The sequence below is a fragment of the Oncorhynchus tshawytscha genome, linkage group LG18 (genome assembly GCF_018296145.1).
Source record: "Oncorhynchus tshawytscha isolate Ot180627B linkage group LG18, Otsh_v2.0, whole genome shotgun sequence".
NCBI lineage: Eukaryota > Metazoa > Chordata > Actinopteri > Salmoniformes > Salmonidae > Oncorhynchus > Oncorhynchus tshawytscha.
In genome coordinates, this window is record NC_056446.1 from 15,967,832 (window position 1) to 15,987,984 (window position 20,153).

General features: G+C 43.7%; 1 protein-coding gene across 1 annotated transcript in view; it reads left to right on the plus strand.

The window, feature by feature from the left end:
- LOC112217585 (mannosyl-oligosaccharide 1,2-alpha-mannosidase IA) overlaps positions 1-20,153 on the plus strand; it is a 157,899-nt gene that overhangs the window by 64,541 nt on the left and 73,205 nt on the right. Inside the window, exons 3-4 of the mRNA XM_024377994.2 lie at positions 2,944-3,059; positions 12,206-12,286. Of these exons, the coding sequence (XP_024233762.2) occupies positions 2,944-3,059; positions 12,206-12,286 (197 nt within the window). The remainder of the gene's footprint in view (positions 1-2,943; positions 3,060-12,205; positions 12,287-20,153) is intronic.

Here is a 20,153-nt window from a genome sequence, read left to right on the forward strand (position 1 = left end):
ATGCTCAAGAGTCTCTGCTCCAAAGAGGAGCTCCTTTCTAAAGTATGAGATATAAAGAGCGAGCGAGTGAGAAAGAACAGGAGATAAATTAAAGCTCTTAGACACGAGAGCTGCCGTCCCATGAATGTTGCTCACGCATCTATCACCAGGCTCTTATGCACTGGAGAAATGTATTTAGCCTGTTCATGGGCCGGCCGTTGGACTTAAAGAGATACTTTGGGATTTTGGCAATGGTGCCCTTTGTCTACTTCCCCAGAGTCAGATAAACTTGTTTGTCTCTGTGTCCATTATGAAGAATGTTAGAGGTAGTGTTTGTGAGCCAATGCTAACTATCGTTAGCACAATGAGTGGAAGTCTATAGGTACCGCTAGCATGCTAGTAGTTACTTCCAGTCATTGCGCTGACATAAAAAATGGTGTCCATGAGTTCATCTGACTCTGGGGATGTAGATAAAGGGCAACGTTGCCAAAATCCCAAAGTATCCCTTTAATTGATTTCCTCAGAAAAATGTTAAGTGATGTCCTCCTTGAGTCAATTGAGGATTTCTAAATGGAAACTTGGGAAAGTGTTCTTCCATCAAACGTTTTAAAATTACCAACTGGGATTCTCTATAAGAACTGATATCCAGGTCGTCCTTATTTTTTTCAAAAGCCTTCACATGTTTTTCATTTACTCAAATCTATCATCTTACATTCAAAATTGACAAAGATCTCAAGAGCCCTTTATTATAAGAATAAAGGCTGCTTCATGACATGTCATAGAAATTCATTTTAATTGGAAGCTTAGAGTGAGAAGACTGTGTTTGATAGATCAGAGAAATCTGGCTTTGATATTCTGTGTTCTGCTTCTTCGAATTCAAGTCACTCCATGGCTTGCTGTACATTTGAGGTACATGCACACACAAACACACGTGAAAACATTCTCAAAAACACAACACCTTTTCACACATTATGCTCTGGCTTGTCCCAGTAATGGGATGAGGATGCCCCCCTCTCCACTTCTCTTTGCCAGTGTATTTTATAATGGGGAAGCAGGCACGCACTCTAGCCACGGAGCAGGAAGGAAGCAGACAATGGGTGGCAGGCACAAAATGTCATTCCCTCATCTCTCTCACAGAGTCCAAATGGAGTGAGGGATTAATGAAAAACAGGAAAGGGAAAAGGATGCCAGGTGACAAAAGGATGGCCAGTGGAAACGTGTTTAGTCAAGCCTGCAGTGACCCTTGCTACTCTTCCTTTTTGTGTCCCACATTAACATTCGTTGACAGACAGGCGCAGGCAGGCCTATAGCACCCATTGTTAAGTTTCGGGGGTGTTCAATCTACATTAAAGCTTTTAGCTGTAATCCTACCCTTTTAAGGAAATAAAAACACCTTCAGTTACCACGACATTATCATTTTTTTTTCATTTGAAGAAAGCCATATAGGTGTAAGTGAATGGGAAAGTGCTTTAGTCGTGTTATTGAGTTTATTTTTGATAATGCTGCGGACTAAAAGCTTTGCTAAGTGTTTGTCTCTTTGACCGCCTGCCTGGCTGGTGCCTTTTCTCTTTGACCGCCTGCCTGGCTGGTGCCTTTTCTCTTTGACCGCCTGCCTGGCTGGTGCCTTTCCTCTTTGACCGCCTGCCTGGCTGGTGCCTTTTCTCTTTGACCGCCTGCCTGGCTGGTGCCTTTTCTCTTTGACCGCCTGCCTGGCTGGTGCCTTTCCTCTTTGACTGCCTGCCTGGCTGGTGCCTTTCCTTTCATCCTCTCCTCCTTTTGAAAGTGTGACGTAAAGGAGGAGAAGTAAAGGAGGAGAAATATCGTCCCTCCAAGCGAGTGTGGAGAGTTGGCAGGGGCTGGGTTCTCCTAAGCGCTTGGTAAACCGAGCAAGTCGAATCTTCACTGGAGAATAAATTGTGTCTAGGCTACATTTCTCTATAGCTCAGTAATTTCATTAATCTTGTTGCTCTTAATGAAGCGGAAGAGGGTGTTTTTAGCTGCACAGGACCAGACTTATGGACACGGTACTCTGTCAACGGGGTATAATGTCATCTTTTTATTTTTTGTATTTTACCCACTTTTTCTCCCCAATTTTGTGATATCCAATTGTGATCTCATTACGATCTAGTCTCAACTCCCCGGCGGGCTTGGGTGAGGCAAAGGTCGAATCATACGTCCTCCGGAAAATGACCTGCCAAACCGAGCTTCTTAACACCCGCACCGCTTAACCCAGAAGCCAGCTGTACTAATGTGTCGGAGGAAACCCCGTACAACTGGTGACACAAGTCAGCGTGCATGCGTCCAAACCGCCACAAGGAGTCACTAGAGCGCAATTGGACAAGGCCATCCCAGCCGGCCAAACCCTCTCCTAACCCGGACGATGGTGAGCCAATTATGCACCGCCTCATAGGTCTCCCTTTGGTTCTCCCGGCTGCGACATAGCCTAGGATCAAATCTGGGTCTGTAGTGATGCCTCTAGCACTGCAATGGTGTGCCTTAGGCCGCTGCGCCACTCAGGAGGCTCGGTATAATGTCATCTGATAGGTAAGGTCTGGTGGCCAAGAGCCTTTCGAAAGCATCAGCCCACCGTGAAAATACTCACGCTAATATGCTCACTCCTCTGTTCTGACTTTCTCTGCCACATCCTCCTCAACCAGGTAAAAACCTGACAGTATAGCCAAAGGTGCTCTGTCATATTTGTATTTGTTCATAAGCATGACGTCTCACACTGAGATAAATGGAAGTTGCCTGAAGCAATATTCCACCGCAGCAGGAGATATGCCCCGCTCTTTGAATAAAACAGCACACTTAGAACTCCCAGCTGCCCTGGAGATTTTAACCTCCTCTGGTCTTAATGGTAGAAACCTTACTCTGACTGTGCTGTTTTTCTACCAATACAGTATGTTGCTATGGGAGGAAAATAGGATACGAGTCCTCAAGGCTTTGTTTTGTTTGCCTTCCCAGGGAGCATAAAGGGAGCCACCATCGTGGATGCCCTGGACACCCTATACGTCATGGAGATGTATGAGGACTTTGAGATGGCCACAGAGTGGGTGGAGAAGAACCTGGACTTCAACGTGGTGAGTAGAACCAAATAACGTAGAACCTTTGACTGCTAGCTAGTCAGCCACTGACAAGCTCAAGGTCAGGAGATCTAGAATCTGATTGGTTAGGCAAACCCCACTGTAATCGGTAGGGAAAGAATACAGAGCCATCCAAGGCATTTTAATGCAGGAAAGCTGAACTCCGTCTTACATCATTTCTACCAGCAACGCTGCTGAGTTTTTTTTAATGCTTGAGTGTATCAGTGCAGCCAACCAACTTGATGAAACTGTGGGAAGCATTGGAGTCAACATGGGCCAGCATCCCTGTGGAACGCTTTCGACACCTTGAGTGCATGCCCCGACAAGTCAATATTAGGAAGGTGTTCTAAATGTTTTTGTACACTCTGTGTATGTTTTGATTTCTACGACATTCTAAGGTTTGTATCATTCACAACTAAATGTGTCAAATAACTTTTAAGCTCAACATAGCCACATCAAATGCGCACTCGCTCTGGAATGGGAAAAATATCCTTTTATTCAGCTATGTTCAATTATATTATTCTTACAATAAAAACATATAAAATAATTGCAAGGGACTTATAAAAAATATCTTTGTCTGCTAAATGAAGTAAACTCCTATTCTGTTCTTCTGACATACATTTTCTTCACATCATAATGTTTCTTTAGACCTGACCAAAATAATGGATTTATTGTGATGATGTATCTGAAATGGATTTGTTCGACTTGTTTTAATGTAGATGTTCCAAAGGCGTGCATCAGCATGCGTGGACGCCTGGAGATGCTAAACATATTTATGTTAATTAACGGTCAATTACTGTGAGACTGGCAGTCATTTGCATGACAATAACCAACTGACAAAATTTTATGACCGCCACAGCCCTACCTACCACGCACTCGCACATACTTACAACCCAAAATACACACATTCACTCACTCACTACATACACTCACACACAATCACACGCACACACATGTATACTGACGCCACACACAGGCGCTTTCACACTCACCACATATGCTGCTGCTACTGTCTATTATCTATCCTGTTGCCTAGTACCTTTACCCCTGCCTATATATACAGTACATAGCAACCTCAATTACCTCGTACCCCTGCACATCGACTCAGTACTGATACTCCCTGTACGTAGCCATGTTAATTTTTATTCGTTATTCACTGTGTATTTATGCCTTGTCTCTTTCAATTTATTTATTTTTCTTATCTTTAACTCTGCATTGTCGGAAAAGGACCCATAAGTAAGCATTTCATTGTTAGTCTACACCTGTTGTTTACGAAGGAAGTGACGCATAAGATTTGGTTGGATTTGACTCCAGGTAATTGAGCCCTGAAGTGCTCTGTGTAACATCCGGGGTGTAGTGGGGGAGAAGTCAGGCGCAGGAAGCAGAGAGTTCAGGGTAGTGCTATACTTTTTAATGCACGAAAACGGTGAACATACGCCAGCCCCACGAAACACAGGGCGCACACCAAAACAAATGCCCCAAACACAGGGGACTTAAACAGTCCAGCAAAACCCAAGAAAATGGGAAAACCGTGACACACAGACATGTACACATGTACACCAAACAATCCCGCACAACCAAACAATCCTGCCGGTAAATAAAGCCCAACCAATCAACCTAAAACACTAACAGGTGAAACCAATAAACAGAAAGGGGAAAAAAGGGATCAGTGGCAGCTAGTAGGCCGGTAACGACGACCGTCGAGCGCCACCCGAACAGGAAGGGGAGCCACCTTCGGTAGGAGTCGTGACACTCTGTTTAACACGAGAAGAGCCAAGTTAGAGCAGTTTGACTAAATATGAATAAAACATTGAAATATCTGTGCCATGTTTAAAGTCATGCCCTCCTCTGTCCTGGACTTTTCTTAAATATGTCTATTTAACACGCGTATGTTCGAATTTCAAATCCTCCTACAGAGTCGCAGGTAAGACATTTTGATTTCTATATAGTATCACACAGATTCAGAGGTTTCCAAAACACCTACCATTGCCAATGAACAATGAGCCACTTTCATAAGTTCTACACTTGAGCATGAGGCAACAGCCTAAAATAAACTCATAAAAATGATATATATATATATATATATTATATATTTATATATATATATTATATATTTATATATATATTATATATTATATATATTGAGAGGGATAGAAAGATTTTTTTCCTATTCTGTTACCCAATACCTTCATTAACACAACCAAAATATAATTTTTCTGATAGCATATGAAATGCATTCATTAGAATGTTGGATTTAAAATGACTTTTGTCTTGAAGGGATGGGTCCCTCAAGGCCTTTCTATTGTTAGACAGAACAGGTACAGTACTCACCTGGAAGGAACCACCGTGTCGGTCTGTGGAAGTGGACTGAATGAAGTCATCTTAATTCCACTGTTCGGGGTAGGGAAAGGATAATTTTTTTTCTAATCAGTCAATATGGACTTGACTCATCAGGTTGAAGGTAATGTGCTTTAGGAGTGAGGACTTTGTGTGTCTGTCAGATAGAACACATTGCCTTCCTCAAGCCTTTCACTCTCACCGAGAAAAGGATATTCATTGACAGTTTTTCCCTCCAGACTATGCATAGGAAACAAATTACTCCCAAACACTGAGACGGAAGAGATGTATAAACCAGTTTGGAAAGGCTTTGTCTCAGACATGGCCACACGATATATACAAGACCTTTGCAATCTAATGTGATGGTGCTCAATAATGCACAAACACACAGTGGAATAACGCAACAAATCAACCCCCCAGTCTATTGGACTGCAATAATTAGGATTTGCATTGTGGTCCACACCTGCACCACTCTCAAATGCTTTGAACCACTCTGTTTTTTTGCATCTATTCTTAGCTCAGCATGTTTCTCCCCATTGTCATGCCTCAATAATTTGTGATTTCTCTGCAAGTTTTTCTTTTCTTTCTTAAATTTTGTTTTCAAGTCATGGTTCCATTTACAGCTTTAAAAGGAATGTCCCACTTGAGAGAATGTCAAACTGCAGTTTGTGCAATTTTTGGATGTGAACCACTGAACCATTACTTAGCCCTGTAATGCAGTTTCTATGATCAATTGAATGCCAGAGGTGAGGAAGGTTATAGCTAAAAGAAATGTGATGGCTCATCAAGGGAAAATTGTCTAACCTTTCCTCTTTTCACCGTTGTTAACCCTAGTTGCTGTGTGAAATGAACTACCATGGATTATTGAAGGGGTGGTGATGGAGCTGAAGAATTTAGCTGAGGGAGTTGGAGTGGAAACGGTGAAGAAGAAAAACACCTTCAGTCTTTTTACTTTGATGTTTCCTCTGCCTTAGACCCTGCCCATGTTATGGAACCAGATTCATTATTTATTCCCCTGGGAGAACCAACTTGTTAAGAAGCACTAAATTCTTGTCCACCCCTATTTTTTTTTCCAAATGCGGGAGAGAGAGAGAACGGAAAAAAACATTAGTGATCAGACGCATTCATGAAGTGTATTAACAAACTTTTAATTGAAAGGCATTGACTTCGCTGCCCTCGAGCAATTCCAACAATAAAGGAGCTCACAAAAGCCCTGGTGGATTGGGCATTAATATTCACTTTGTCTCCTGAATACAGAATATCTATTTGAAAGATAAATACAACCCCCTCTTCCATCTCCTTCTCTTCCAACATTGTCTTAACATGGATGGAGCGGTCTGTGGTTTTCCATTTGGCCCCAACCTCTGTCATGTTCCTCCATACCGCCTCACTGTCATAATAGTGAGGGGCCACGACTGGAATACTGAGAGACAGGAGCATACCACTGCATTTCCTGATGCCTCTGTACAATACAGATCCACGGGAACAGCGGAGATGTCTCGGAGTCTGTTTTAATGTTCAGGTTTCAAGACAAGGCAGTGGGGATACCGGATTTACTCTTGTCTTAAATATCGAGCCAATTGATTGACCCAGGCTATTTGCATTGCCGACCCCCGTCCCCTCCCTCCCCACCAGCACCTCCCTGCCTGTGTGTCTGTCTACTTGAGCATGACCGGTAGACAGACACATAGGGTCAGAACAAAAACAGGTCTGGTCATAGTAAACAGCGTGGACTATAATGGCCAGGGACGATTTCTCTTTTGTTTCCCACTCAGTTCTGCTGGGAAGAGGTGTAGAGCGAGAGAAAGCGAAGCAGTGTCCATTTTTATTTGCCTCTGCCTTGTGCCCGCCTGCAATCTTTCATCTGGTGAGCTGTGTTGTGGGCTGCTGTGAAAGGCAAGGCCAGTACATGAACAAAGGCAATGGCTGTATGTATTATGGAAGGGCCCCGGCTCCACTGTCAGCCCGCAGGCAGGAGCTGTGTAATGGACTGCACAGCCTTGCTGGACATCAGCCTGCAAGATAACCTTTCAGAGGCTGGAACAAAGAGACATTTTCTAGCCAGAGGTTTGAGGGAGCCCCGCACCCCCCTGCGTCTTTTTGTACAAACACACGCACACCTACACACACTCGCACACTAAAGCACGTCATCAGAGGATGAATTTCCAAGGGTCCTCTGACAGATGATCCACAGAAATGGCAGTATGTTATTGTGTAGCAGTGTAGGCCAGGCTTAGAAAGAGCATTCGTGCATCATCTCCAGGAGTCAGTTGTCACTGCTGCTCTTTGTGTCTACACAGGGGCTTCCTTGAGATGATTTTACTGTCAGGGAGTATTATTGTTGTTGTCATTCACTAACATTGCTCTCAACGTTGTGATGGGATGGAGCTCAGCTAACTGTAGCCTCCGCTCTAGAACCTCTACACAACGTTCTGCAATTCCATTTTTCCATCTGACTTCTCAATCCCATCTCAAAGTAATTTCCCCTGTACTCTGATTATGCTGTTGAATTGGAGCTCATTCATTGAAGATGTCCCTTGATTTGACCTGACTAGAGGTTTCAGTAGGTCAGGAGGCTGAGGGCTGTGGTTCGGTCTGACACCATGAGCCCCAGCTGGATGGGCCTTGCCTTATTTTAGCGTCCTATTAATAGCAACGCACATGCCCCGCCCACCTGGGGATCTGTCTTTTTCAGCCATTGAGGGGTGCAAAAGCCACTTAAATCTTGTTTGATTGCTTTCATTTTACTCCTGTGACTCTTTCATAATCTTGCTTTTTTGCCTGTCCCCCCCCGCTAGCGTTATGGCCGAGGAAATGTTTGTAATGACCTGTCAAACACACCCCGGTAATGGCTGAAATGGTCTCAATGGAATACATTGTCTTGTTATTTAATCAGGGAAAACCCATCGAGACATGGGTCTCATTTACAATGGTGCCCTGAGGACAACAATACAACAAATTGATCTCATTAAAGTCATTCAACATTAAAGTCCTAAACTGCCATAGAGGCACCAGTTAGTCAAGATGTAGGGAGTTTTGTAGACTATTCCAAAAATGGGGGGCACTAAAATTGAAGGCAGATTTACCTAGATCGGTACATACTAGTGGAACTTCGAAAGTTAACCATTTCTGTGAACGGGTTTGGTGTCGTATTTGTTTTATTTTAACAGTGAAGTGAGGTAGGTAGGAAGCTTGTGTAGTAAAGCTATGTAAACAAAATGGGACTAATGAAGTCTACACGACTAATCAGGATCAGCAAACTTTTTGATACAGGATGCAGTGATGCATATTAAAACTGTCACCTGTGATAAAGCAAAGGGCACTATGGTAGACTGCATCAAAAGGTTTAGGAGTGGTGGCTGCTGAATTCCCATAAATGGTGTCACCAAAGTCACAAACTAGCAGGGAAGTTGACTACAATCTGCTTCCTGCTGTTTAGGGAAGGACCCGATCTAATTCTATAAAATAAGCCTCCTTTAAATTTCAGCTTCTTAATTAGCGCATCCGTATGTTTTGTAAGTCACATTTTTGTCAATCCAAAAGCCAAGATATTTATAGGCGGAAACCTGCCCGATGAAAGAGCTATCCAATGCAGAAATGTGTATAACCATCTGAAATACTTGTACGAGAATTATAAAACAGCATAATTTCGTTTTTCCCCAATTTAAGCACCAATTTTTTTAAATAATCATGAACTTTCTCCAAGGTGACAAAATCAGATTGCAGCTCCAATATAGCCTGGTCAGTCATATGGGCAATGGCGTACATAAGTGTCATCAGCATACAGCTGAATGTTACAGGTTTATGCAGATAGACCAATACTCTTTATATAAAGAGGAAAGGTCCCAAAGTCAACCCATGTGGGAGACCTTTTAGTAATATCGAGGTGACTTGACACCATCAGAAAGCACACATTGTTTCCTGTCTGACAGTTGCAAGACGCCTGGTCAAGGCTAATTTCTGACAACCTTTGAGTAGGGAGTGGTTGAGGGAGACTAATCAGGATCTCGTGAAAGATGAACGGAGCAAAGTACAGAAAGATCCTTGATTAAAACATGCTCCAGAGCAAGGTTCACCTTTCAACAGAACCACGACCCTCAGCACACAGCCAAGATAACGCAGGAGTGGCTTCGGGGACAAGTCTCTGAATGTCCTTGAGTGGTCCAAACAGAGCCTGTTCTTGAGACCTGGAATTAGCTGTGCAGCGATGCTCCCCATCCAACCTGACAGAGCTTGAGGGGATCTGCAGAGAAGAGCTATCCAAATACAGGTGTTCCAAGCTTATAGAGTCACACCAAGAAGACTTGAGGCTGTAATCGCTGCCAAAGGTGCAGCGATTACAGCAAAGTACTGAGTAAAGGGTCTGAATACTAATGTAAATGTGGTATTTCATTTTTTTTTTGTTTATTATAAATTTGCAAAAATTCTAAACCTATTATTTCTTATTGTTGCGTTGTCGAGAAGGAACCTGCAAGTAAGTATTTCGTTGGACGATGTATACAATGTGTATCCCGCACTTACAACTTGAAAGACTTTGCATTTTTTACTAAAACAGCAGCGGGAGAACTTCATACATTAGGGAATTCAGCAATGTCTCACCCCACGATAACATGTGAGAGACTGCTCTGTGTTTTGATGTAAATATTAATGTAAATTCAAATTGTGCAACCTGTAACATCTGGTCTGAATACATTGAGGCTGTCGTCGGTTTACGTTATTTCGGCGCTCTAGAGTTGACCCCTTTTACGGAATTCCCACCATTTTAAAGTCTACAATACGTAATCACATTTAATCTCATTAGTATCCACAAAACATATTTGCTCTAATGCCACTTTATTTTCTAACCCTGGCAGTATGTGCAATTGAACACTGAGTGCAGTGCACTCAATGAAATCCTCTTGACGCTTTGGCCTCACTGAAGTTCTTGACTGAAGGACAGAACAGCCCTCTGATGTCTTGATGTGGGTGAGAAGACAGGGCCTCGTGATAATGGCTGTCCTCGGAACAGAAGTAATCCTCTCTGAGAGGAAAGCACCTACGTTACAGTACCTAGCTAGTAGCTACAGCAGTGTCCTCAGGATACCTCAGAGTTTAACCCCTTCTCAACAGTTAATAAGGTGTGCCAAGTCCGTCTGTCCACAATCAGGCAAAAAACAGTACATTACCATGAATACAAAATGCTTTACTCATTTGAACAACTGCCATCTGTCATAATTTGAAGTCATTATCACACCATTGATAATGCAGAAATATTACGAATTTGGATTTCACAGTCTGCAGGTTTGCAGGACTAAATACATGTATTTTAATTCTAAGTTAGTCTGACGGCCCGGCGTTAAATTATCTTGTTTGCCTGCCTGCCGCACGTTCTCTACTATTAAATAATAGAACTGTATCTCTCTGGGCCAGATTAGTTTACTCATGTAGAAATTGTTAGTCGAATACAAAGAGTCAAAGTGCAGAGAAGCCTTCGTATTGAGAACATCTATGGAAAAAAAGACGTATAAACAAATGTTTATTCCCTCATCTGCCATTTGTCCCAAACAAATAGTCTACAAGAAACAAAAGCCAAAGTTAAACATTTCCCTCTCAAATATAAAATAATTGCTTATATTTGGAAATGAGGACAACAAAAAAAAGTATTGGCTACTGATATTTACTTGTTATTTGGTATAATTACAAAGCGTTGTCACTGAAACCATAATGAGGTTATTTGTAGCCCACCACCACCACCATTACCAGGAAGAAATGTTTCTCATTAAGTTCAATCCTGTGCAACAATGGACAATGTCTCCCCCACCCATGCACAGTTTTTAAAATGTGGTCCACTCAAAGTACAAGCAATAACAAACTTTTCCTCTCACTAAAACCTCAAGAAATATGCACATAGTAATATTAGATTAACATAAATATTTTAAGACCACTCTACATGATCTACCATTTTGATCTATCATATAAAGCAAAAGGCTCGAGGTTAGGATGAGGTTATCAAAACCATTTATCAGTACTAAAAGTACTGTAGGCCTCTAGGACTTTATTCTGGATGAATGGGCTCCACATGCTTCTTTTCAGAGTAATGAAAATCTACATGAGGAATGGATATGGGTAATAAGTCTGGCTATAATAATGGAGAAAACAAAGCCTGGGGCCCTTCGGGAGGGAAATGGGCTGAGTGCAGATTTGTGTTTTGGCCTGATGGGATTGTCAGGAAGGCATCTCATCACCTCTTCTTATTGGTTCATGTTTGTTGGTGGCGACTCATGCTTCCCAGCTTGACCTTAAGATGAAATGACACTTATATTGCAGGGTGGCTATTTTCTCAATTATAGATACCCTTTTCCAGAGTTGGTTAGGCTTGGCGCTGTGCGAGCTCCGTGGAAGTCCATTCTCTGGCAGCCCCTGCTCTCTCTGTTTATCTGTCTTTACCATGGCAATACATTAGTGGATCACATTCATCTCAACATTCATCTCAATGGAAATGGTCAAATGTTTGTTGTAGTATTAAGTGGTTTACTCAGAGGTCTTCTCTGAGTTATGGAGGCATGGCCTAAGGGTTTTGATACCTCGGAGTGTCTTCAGGTGTAGCCCACAGCGTTGTCTGTCTGTCGGTCTTTACATTCGGTGTGTGTGATGTTAGGATATTCCTGCCAGTTGCTACATGGTGACTCAGCAGGTTGAATACTCCTAATCATGAATCCTTTGTCTCTCTCTCTCTCTCTCTGCTCCCATCCCTCTCTGCTCCCATCCATCTCTCTCTCTCTCCATCCCTCTATCTCGCTCACTGTATTTGTTTGTTCTCCCTGCAGAATGCTGAGGTCTCAGTCTTTGAAGTGAACATCCGGTTTGTCGGAGGACTGCTCTCCGCCTATTACCTCTCCGGCAAAGAGGTAGGTACCTATCTGTGAAAATGCTGATTCTGCTGCCCAGAACTCTGAACGCTACAACTGGACAAGATCTGATGCATGTGATGAGGAGAAGAGGACCTAGTTCATTCCATTTGACCCCAGTTTGATAGAGACCATGTTAGCTGAGATAATTACATAGAGGTAGCCGCCAATAGTTGAACAACCATTTCGCCTCAGTTTAGAGTGATGCGAGGTGTTAAATAATCTTATTGCAGCCATGTTGGAACAGTGTTGTTCCAAAGTTGCTGAACGTTGAACTGTGAAAGAGAGGTGAACGCTTTACTGCCCGCCAATCTCTTGAGTGCAGGGCAGTCCTTCAGGGAGATGTAGAGCTATGAAAATATATCAGGGGTTTAGCTAATCTCTTCTGAGAGGAAGGCTCATTCTGCCTGCCAACTCTGGGATTTGTGTGGGACTGCAGTTCTCTCATGTTGTCAGGAAACTATCTCTTTGGGACCAAACTGATATTCCCATTCAGCTGTTGTGAGTACTATCAGCCCTCTATTTCTCTTCATGCAGACAGAGTTTTTAATGACCTGCTCTAATGACTGGCTTGAAGATAAGATAGTCGTAGATACCACGAAATAGGCCAAAAAAAATACCTGTTTAAAATCCAACCTGTTTTCTCAAAGTGCTTCTAATGACTCCTCCAGTTGAATTTTAGCAAGCAGGAGGACTTTTCCCACCAGAAGATCTATGCTTTTTATCTCCCCATTTCAGTAGGGTTTCAGGGAACTACTGAACCTTGGTTCCAAGCTAAGTGGCTCTCATTAACAGAAGGACAGTCGCAATACCAGAGTGGGAGGAATCCATTTAGAAGTTCAATGAGCTCAGCAAAGAAAGTCTCTTTAGTCTTTCCAAGTCTAAAGGGAATCAGAAAGAAACAGAAGCAAAAGGAGAAGCTGATCTTTGTTTCCTCTCAGCGTCACACCAATCACTGTGAACGCTAAGACTTATTATCAAGTCGAGGATTTACAGAGGCTGAAAACTCAGTTGGCGTTCTGAACGCAAATTAATTTGGCCTCTTTACACATTTTCACCTGCAAGAGGTTTTTAATGAAATGGAGAGCATACTTCCCCACACATGTTCCAGGACTGCGTTTACATTATGAAGCCATGCATCATTCTGAAGGATGCTGTTTATCAAACATTGCCAATTATTTCAGAGCGATTATCTCATTTAATATAATTTTCCTCCAATTAAGGTAAAACGGTAGGAAAGAGGTCCTCTTGAGTGTTTATGCAATTTGAATTACTGGAGAGTGAGGTTGACAGGAATGCTTTACCTTTTTAACACGATGCTTCTCTGAGTGCTCTTTGCTGACAGACCCCAGAAGTAGCCAGGGTTTTGAGTGTGTTATTTTGCTACAGGAAGTGTCAAGAAGTTGTGCATGCCTTTGTCGTGCTTACCTTCATTTTGTTCTGACACGCTGGGAGAGACACTGGGGGAATTTTTCCATCACCGTACAGCATGCACTGTAAAAAATAAAATAAGCTGGCATATTGGATTGCTATGGAAATTCCCTGTATTAATGAATACAAAACAACATGGCAATGTGTTATGTCCAAGACTTGCACACAAAAGCTGGAAAGGCATTGCATTGTATTGCATGCTGTGTGTGGAAATCTCATTGTAATTCATTGTAATTCTTGCTCCCATTCATATTAATGGTGTTTCTGGACTGTAAAATGTAGATGAGATGAGGTTGAGGAGAGGGAAGTCACACCGTTAAGCAGCAGTGACTGGAACAGGGGCGAGTGGTTCACAGAAGCAACTACAATGATATCCGCCGGATTTGCAGGTTTATTATTTTACGGTTTGGAGAGAGACTATGTAATCCTTTTATTTTGTTCCCGGTGTATTTATTATGTTAAAATCCTCTCGGTAAGAGGCACTATATCCCGAGGCAGATATCCACAGGACTAAAAGGGCTTACAGTAGGTAGATGTACCTGCCAGTTCATGGTATTTTATTTGCAGATGAATGAACAACAGGGAAATTGCCAGTACTCTAGTGACGCATCATGCGGTAAGGCTACAGGTTGTGCAGGTTTGTGGTTGAAAGCGACACCTTTTCTTTGTCGTTCTTGTATTGGGAAGTTTGACCCATGCCGTTTTTCATCATAACCACACATGATAAGTGTGGCATAATGCTGTTTTGTAGTGCTCCGCAGCTTAGCCTGGACATTGCTTAGTCTACAGGGATTTACACAGGGAATAGGGTGTTTGAATTGCCTCACTGTATAAATCAATTCCCATTATCTCCAAAACACTGTAGAAAATAATATCCTTGAGTGCAGCACTGGGAAATGCTGTCATTGACAAACATAACTAGGGTACCAGGTGTGTTAGTGTTGTAGTGAACTCCCCTTCATTCTCCCTTGTTGTATTTCAATATCTGTACAGTGAGGCTGTGTCACTCCCAGCAGATTGGATCTGTTTTCTCCTCTCTAAAACTGAGCGCACATTGCTCTGTTCACCCTTTCATCCTCTAAGAGAGGCGGACCCATTTGATGTGAGCCTTCAGAACCTGAGTCCAGGGAGCTCCTCCGAGTCCTGCAGGAGAAGGTAGAGAGAGTCAGTTAAGTATACCCGACCCACTTTAAGCTGCCTGGAGCAAGACAATGGAGGCTGAGACACGTGTTTGAGGCCCGGTGGTGGGTGGGAGGGGAGATGGGGCCTGGGATGCAAGCTCTGAGATCTCTCCTTGGCCCCTGAGCCAGGCTCTGAGATCTCTCCCCGGCCCCTGTGCCTTTCGCTTGGCTGGAACTCAAAGCAGGCTGGACCCTTTGACATTTTGTATGTGTAAAACTACACAGATGCACGGTAGGACAGCCTCAGCCCTGCATACTGATCAGGCCTGTCCTTGTCTGTTAGCCAGCCCTGAGATGCCCGATAGGAGGAGCCGAACAGACACTTCAGATCATCATCATGGTGAAGGAGCCATAAAGGAGATCATCATGGTGAAGGAGCCATAAAGAGCCTCTCCTCCTGATTCGCTCATTGTTCTTCTGAGTGGGAGTGGTTTTCATCTGCATCGCAGACAGCTTAATGTGGTGCCAGATCAATTATACCAGGGCCTTCTGAAATGAGCTATTGATAGAGTGGAATTGTTAACCATTCATAAGTTGTGCTGAAGTGAAGGCCACCTAGCCCCAGGTCACCTCTGATTTTAGACCTTGGTTGTTTTTCCTACTATGAGTAATGGATGGGATTAATACAGGGCTGATTTGGGATCAGTGTTATTTATGGCTGGCCAGTTTTCCATCTCTGACGTGTTGCTGAGCGGGACATGCCGACCTGTCAGAGTAAAGCACTTAACGTCTCAATGGCTCAGATATTGAGCGGGAGCCATAAGTCATTTTACATAACCGACCGAAGGGAATCAGGAATGAATGGGCTGGATGGACCCCAGAGGTTTTAATATCCACTCTGAGATTAAGGACAGCACAAACACTCATCCACACTCTTACCTGATTACTGTGACAATCTTACGCTGGGGAGCTTTTGATTATCTTGGATCTTATGTCAATCAGATTTGTTTTCTCAAGGAGAAGGTTCTTGGGGTAAAATCGCTCCCTCACTAGTGGACCAGTGGACCTGACATGTACCTCCATGCTCCATGGGTATTCCGACTTTAAGGGTTAAAGTGAGCACTGAGTACCCCACAATGTGAACGTTTCACCATGTCAGTGGAAGTACGACTAAATCATTCAGAGATCCGGGGAACCAAGTTAAATACCTCTTTGAAACCCGCCTAAAACATTTTTCCAGTCATTTCATGGCAGGGGGTGCATTAGGCTGTGCTGTGTCTGAGGCATTAGACAAATATTGTATGCAGATGTATTGCAGAGCTAGCAGCGCTATTTAAACAGTGTGATTCTCAGTGTGCTGCTGTTGAAATAGGCCCAGTGTCTGTCTGCCAGTCACAGATGATCAGGGCCTGGTCTGTAGGGAGTCTGGCAGGGCTTTGCTGGAGCACAGACAGCCCTGGCTGTGGAGCTTCTCCCAGATACATGGAAGTTACCTGTTTGGAGATCTCCCTCTCCATTCTAGATGCAATTTAGCCTGGATCTCATATGCTGCCTAAGATTAAGAAACCTGGAACCAACCAACCTCCCTGTTTGTGTACAGGAGCTAGCTACTCTCCTTAGCCAACAATTTAGCTACTAAGCCTGGCCACTGCAGTCTTTTTTTATCTGTTCTCTGTTCAGTCACATTGTGTGACTAGCAGTGGTCCTTTTGTAACTCTCTTTAATGAGTCATTTCCTACAGTACTCTGCAAGTGGTGTACCCAGAGCCCAACCACTGCCAGAGAGGAACCCAAGGCCGTAAGCTCTGCAGGCACTGGCTGATGGTGGAGGGAAAAGTGTGTTTGCTTTCACATCAAACAAGGTTTGAACAATGTCACCGTAGGTGTCTCGTCCTTTTCTTATGTTTTGTTGTATAGCTTGACGGAGCTTAGGCTACAGTCCAACTGAAGATACCAGCCTCAGGTTTTGGTTTCTACATGTTGCTATGGAGACGATCAACATAAATGGGTGGAAAGGATACTTCAAAGTGTATAGCCTTTGGAGTGTGTTGCATTGTCAAAGGGATAAGCACACAGACACAGGATCTGTTAGTCACTCACTCATCCACTGACCTTTTGAGTTTTAGCATCTGAACAGAATAGTTTCCCCACTGCTTGGCTTTTACTTTTAAATAAATTTTAAAAATCCATTGGTTGTCTGTTTATCTCCTGGTTTTGTGTGAGTGAGAATTAGTCCAGTGGAACAAGGCTTCCCAGCAGCTGAGACCCAAGGTCAGCATCTCCCTCTGTCTGAACACAAGAGTTTAGGTGTGCCACGGGTGATGAAGCCCACTCCTATTTGTCTCCTTCTCCAACGGGCTGTAGGCAAAACGCCAGTGTGGCCACCATGCAGGGAGCACTAGCTACCATATAGAGCTGGCATGAAACCACACCAGCTCCGCAGCCGCTCTCGGTTTGTGTTATTGTGAGGGTTGTTTGGGAAACCGGGTTTACCGCTGGCCATCTATTCAAGTCTCAGACAAGGAAACATACATTTTCCCTGCACCTGCCACATCCTGTATCCTCTCTTGTCAGTCAGTCAAGCCGAAAACACTGTCATCTGCTCCAATTTTGTTATACAACCGTGATGGGATCAAAACACAGTGTTGCCAACTTTTTGAGCACAGTCAGGGAAAGTAGATTAGTAGGCAAAGGTCATCTCCGGCAAAGCAAGGACAAAGTCACGAGGGACTGTTGTTGAATCAAACATTTCAGTTGAGGCAATATTTTCCTCTTATTTCTTTTCCCACTGAAATGCTAATGCAGTCTTCATGCAATCTCCGTTTCTGAGACAGACATTTTGTGCGTCTTCATTTTTTTTCTACATCTGTCGAGATGCGAAGCCCCCCCCCCTCCATGACAAGCGAACGGATCAATGAATCATTTCAAACTGCGATTCTCCAGTGACTCACTATCACCAGCCCCCAGCCCCATTCGCTCCCATTGTTTGCTCAGGCGACATTCCTCTATTTGCATGTAAATCACAACTCATTAGCAAGCGGTGGGCTGAAGGCTCGTTACCACTGTTTATTGCTGTTTTGGCTGGTATGATTAAAAAGTACATCTGACTTGTTTATGGCTGGCGGATGGGGCGCGACAGGGGGGATATTAATCATAGCCAAGGGTCCACAGCCATTTGTATCTGTCACAAGGCATCGGCTCTTACAGAAACCACTCTGTTTGCTCTCGTTAAGCCACAACATGTAGGAGAGAGAGCGTCGTCTACCTTGTTAATGATGGCTGGGCCAGTGTTTTAGAGTGCCATCTTGGATGGGATATGTTTAGCCTTTTACAGTTGGTGACTAAGTCTCGAGATGGAAATAAAGTTGTAGCCTGGAAGGGTAAGTGCTGTGCTGTCACTCAGTCTGTCAGTCTTCCCTCTGGCTTTGGCCACTTGCCTCAAAGAAGTGAGACTGGAACTTTTTTGTTTTCCTGTGATTTCCTCTTGGTTATTTTCATACCCGGCGCTTATCTTCTAGTGGTCCAGATTTTCTCTTTGATCTATACGGCTTTTTCAGTGTAAAACACACTGCATAATATTCTTTGGCGATAACATGGAATAAGACATTGAATTTTCGCTCTTTAATCCAAAGATAGGCACATTTCTGATAGCCTGTATAGGAAACCTGTTGTGTGAAGCTTAATATGCTTTAAATAAGCTAAATGAAGGTGATATGAACAGCAGCATACAGTTATGTTCTTTGCAGTAAGGGAAATGGCTTTTTTGATACTTACAGTATCTACCCCTATGAACATAAGTCAAACTTATATTTGCCATATTATGTTACTATGCATCTCAATGAACGTACATCCCCAGCTGGGGTGCCTGGAGGTTCCTTGCAATCTGTGAGAACGGCACTCAAGGTGGCACCAATTAATATCTTCATTGGAACCACATAAAGTTACTCTGTGTTTCCACTGGGAAGGTTTTCACCGTGAAGCATCACACAACAGAACTGCCATATGGCATCATTTAGAACCCACCACACTACAAAAAGTGTGTTTTTATGTATTGTAGGCAAGCTAATTGTTCTGTCCTTCCTGACAATAACTTCTGTAGTGTTGCGTCCCATTTGTGTGGTAGTCTCACACCTGGTAGATCTCAACAGACTCTCAGGGATCATAGTATGCTGCATTGGAGTGGGAGTTGAGAGTGCAGAAATGCAAAGCACTAAATCAAAGCAATTAAACTGTTACCATGTCACACTCTTAGAATTAGGAATTCTAATTGAATAGGATCTCTATGGTCACACTTGTGTACCGTTGAAAGTCATAACCATCGTGCCATATGTTCCTGTCCATTGGAGTGCGAGCACTCCTGGGGGTTAAATGAAGGTGCATTCATGACTCCTGCTCACATTTTACTCTATGCTTAATACGGCGTAACATCTGCTATGGGCTTTGATGACCCAGCAAGAAATGGCTGCATCATTATCGTGTGAATAGGGCAGTTTTGCTCTTGGTGTGTTAAGTCATTTGGCCTTGCTGCCTGCTGGCCTGGCATTTCCTGGCCCTGAGGTCTGGACTTTTCTCTCCTCTACTCTCTGCCTCCTGCCTGCCCTGGCTCCCTCTTCTCTCGCTAGGAGATGTGCTTGTCTGCCTGGTGTCTGCCTGGTGTCTGCCTGGTGTCTGCCTGGTGTCTGCCTGGTGTCTGCCTGGTGCCTGCCTGGTGCCTGCCTGGTGCCTGCCTGGTGCCTGCCTGGTGCCTGCCTGGTGCCTGCCTGGTGTCTGCCTGGTGCCTGCCTGGTGCCTGCCTGGTGTCTGCCTGCCTGGTGCCTGCCTGCGTTGCCAGTCAGGGAGATTGGAGCAGCACAGCCTAGAACCACACACTCAGGGATCGCAGCATTTCATCTTTCCACTAGAAAGGCTTCTATACAAGCCTCATTAGACTAGATCCTCTGAGTTTACAGTAGAGGTCAACCAGTCAAATGAGAGGCTGGCATTGTGTGAACTCCACAAATTGCTTGGTTTTCATCTATTCCTCACTCACAAAAAGACCTGCAGTAGGCTGCAATGCTGTACATGCTATCTCCTGTATGGGAGGAATGTGTGGATGATGAAAAGAATTCAGCAGTCTCTACTTTGACTGTAAATGTGTGGGGTATAATGCCTGCATAATGTGGAGAAGGAATGGTGTATGGTTTGGCATCTTGTGTTGCCTACTGCTTTTGTGTACCTCTGTTAGAAGGCTGCTCCGTCTCTCTCTTGGTCCTGCGGTTCAGCGCCCACTCCCTACACCTACGTGTCCTCTCAAACAAATGTCTCTCCGCAAACACA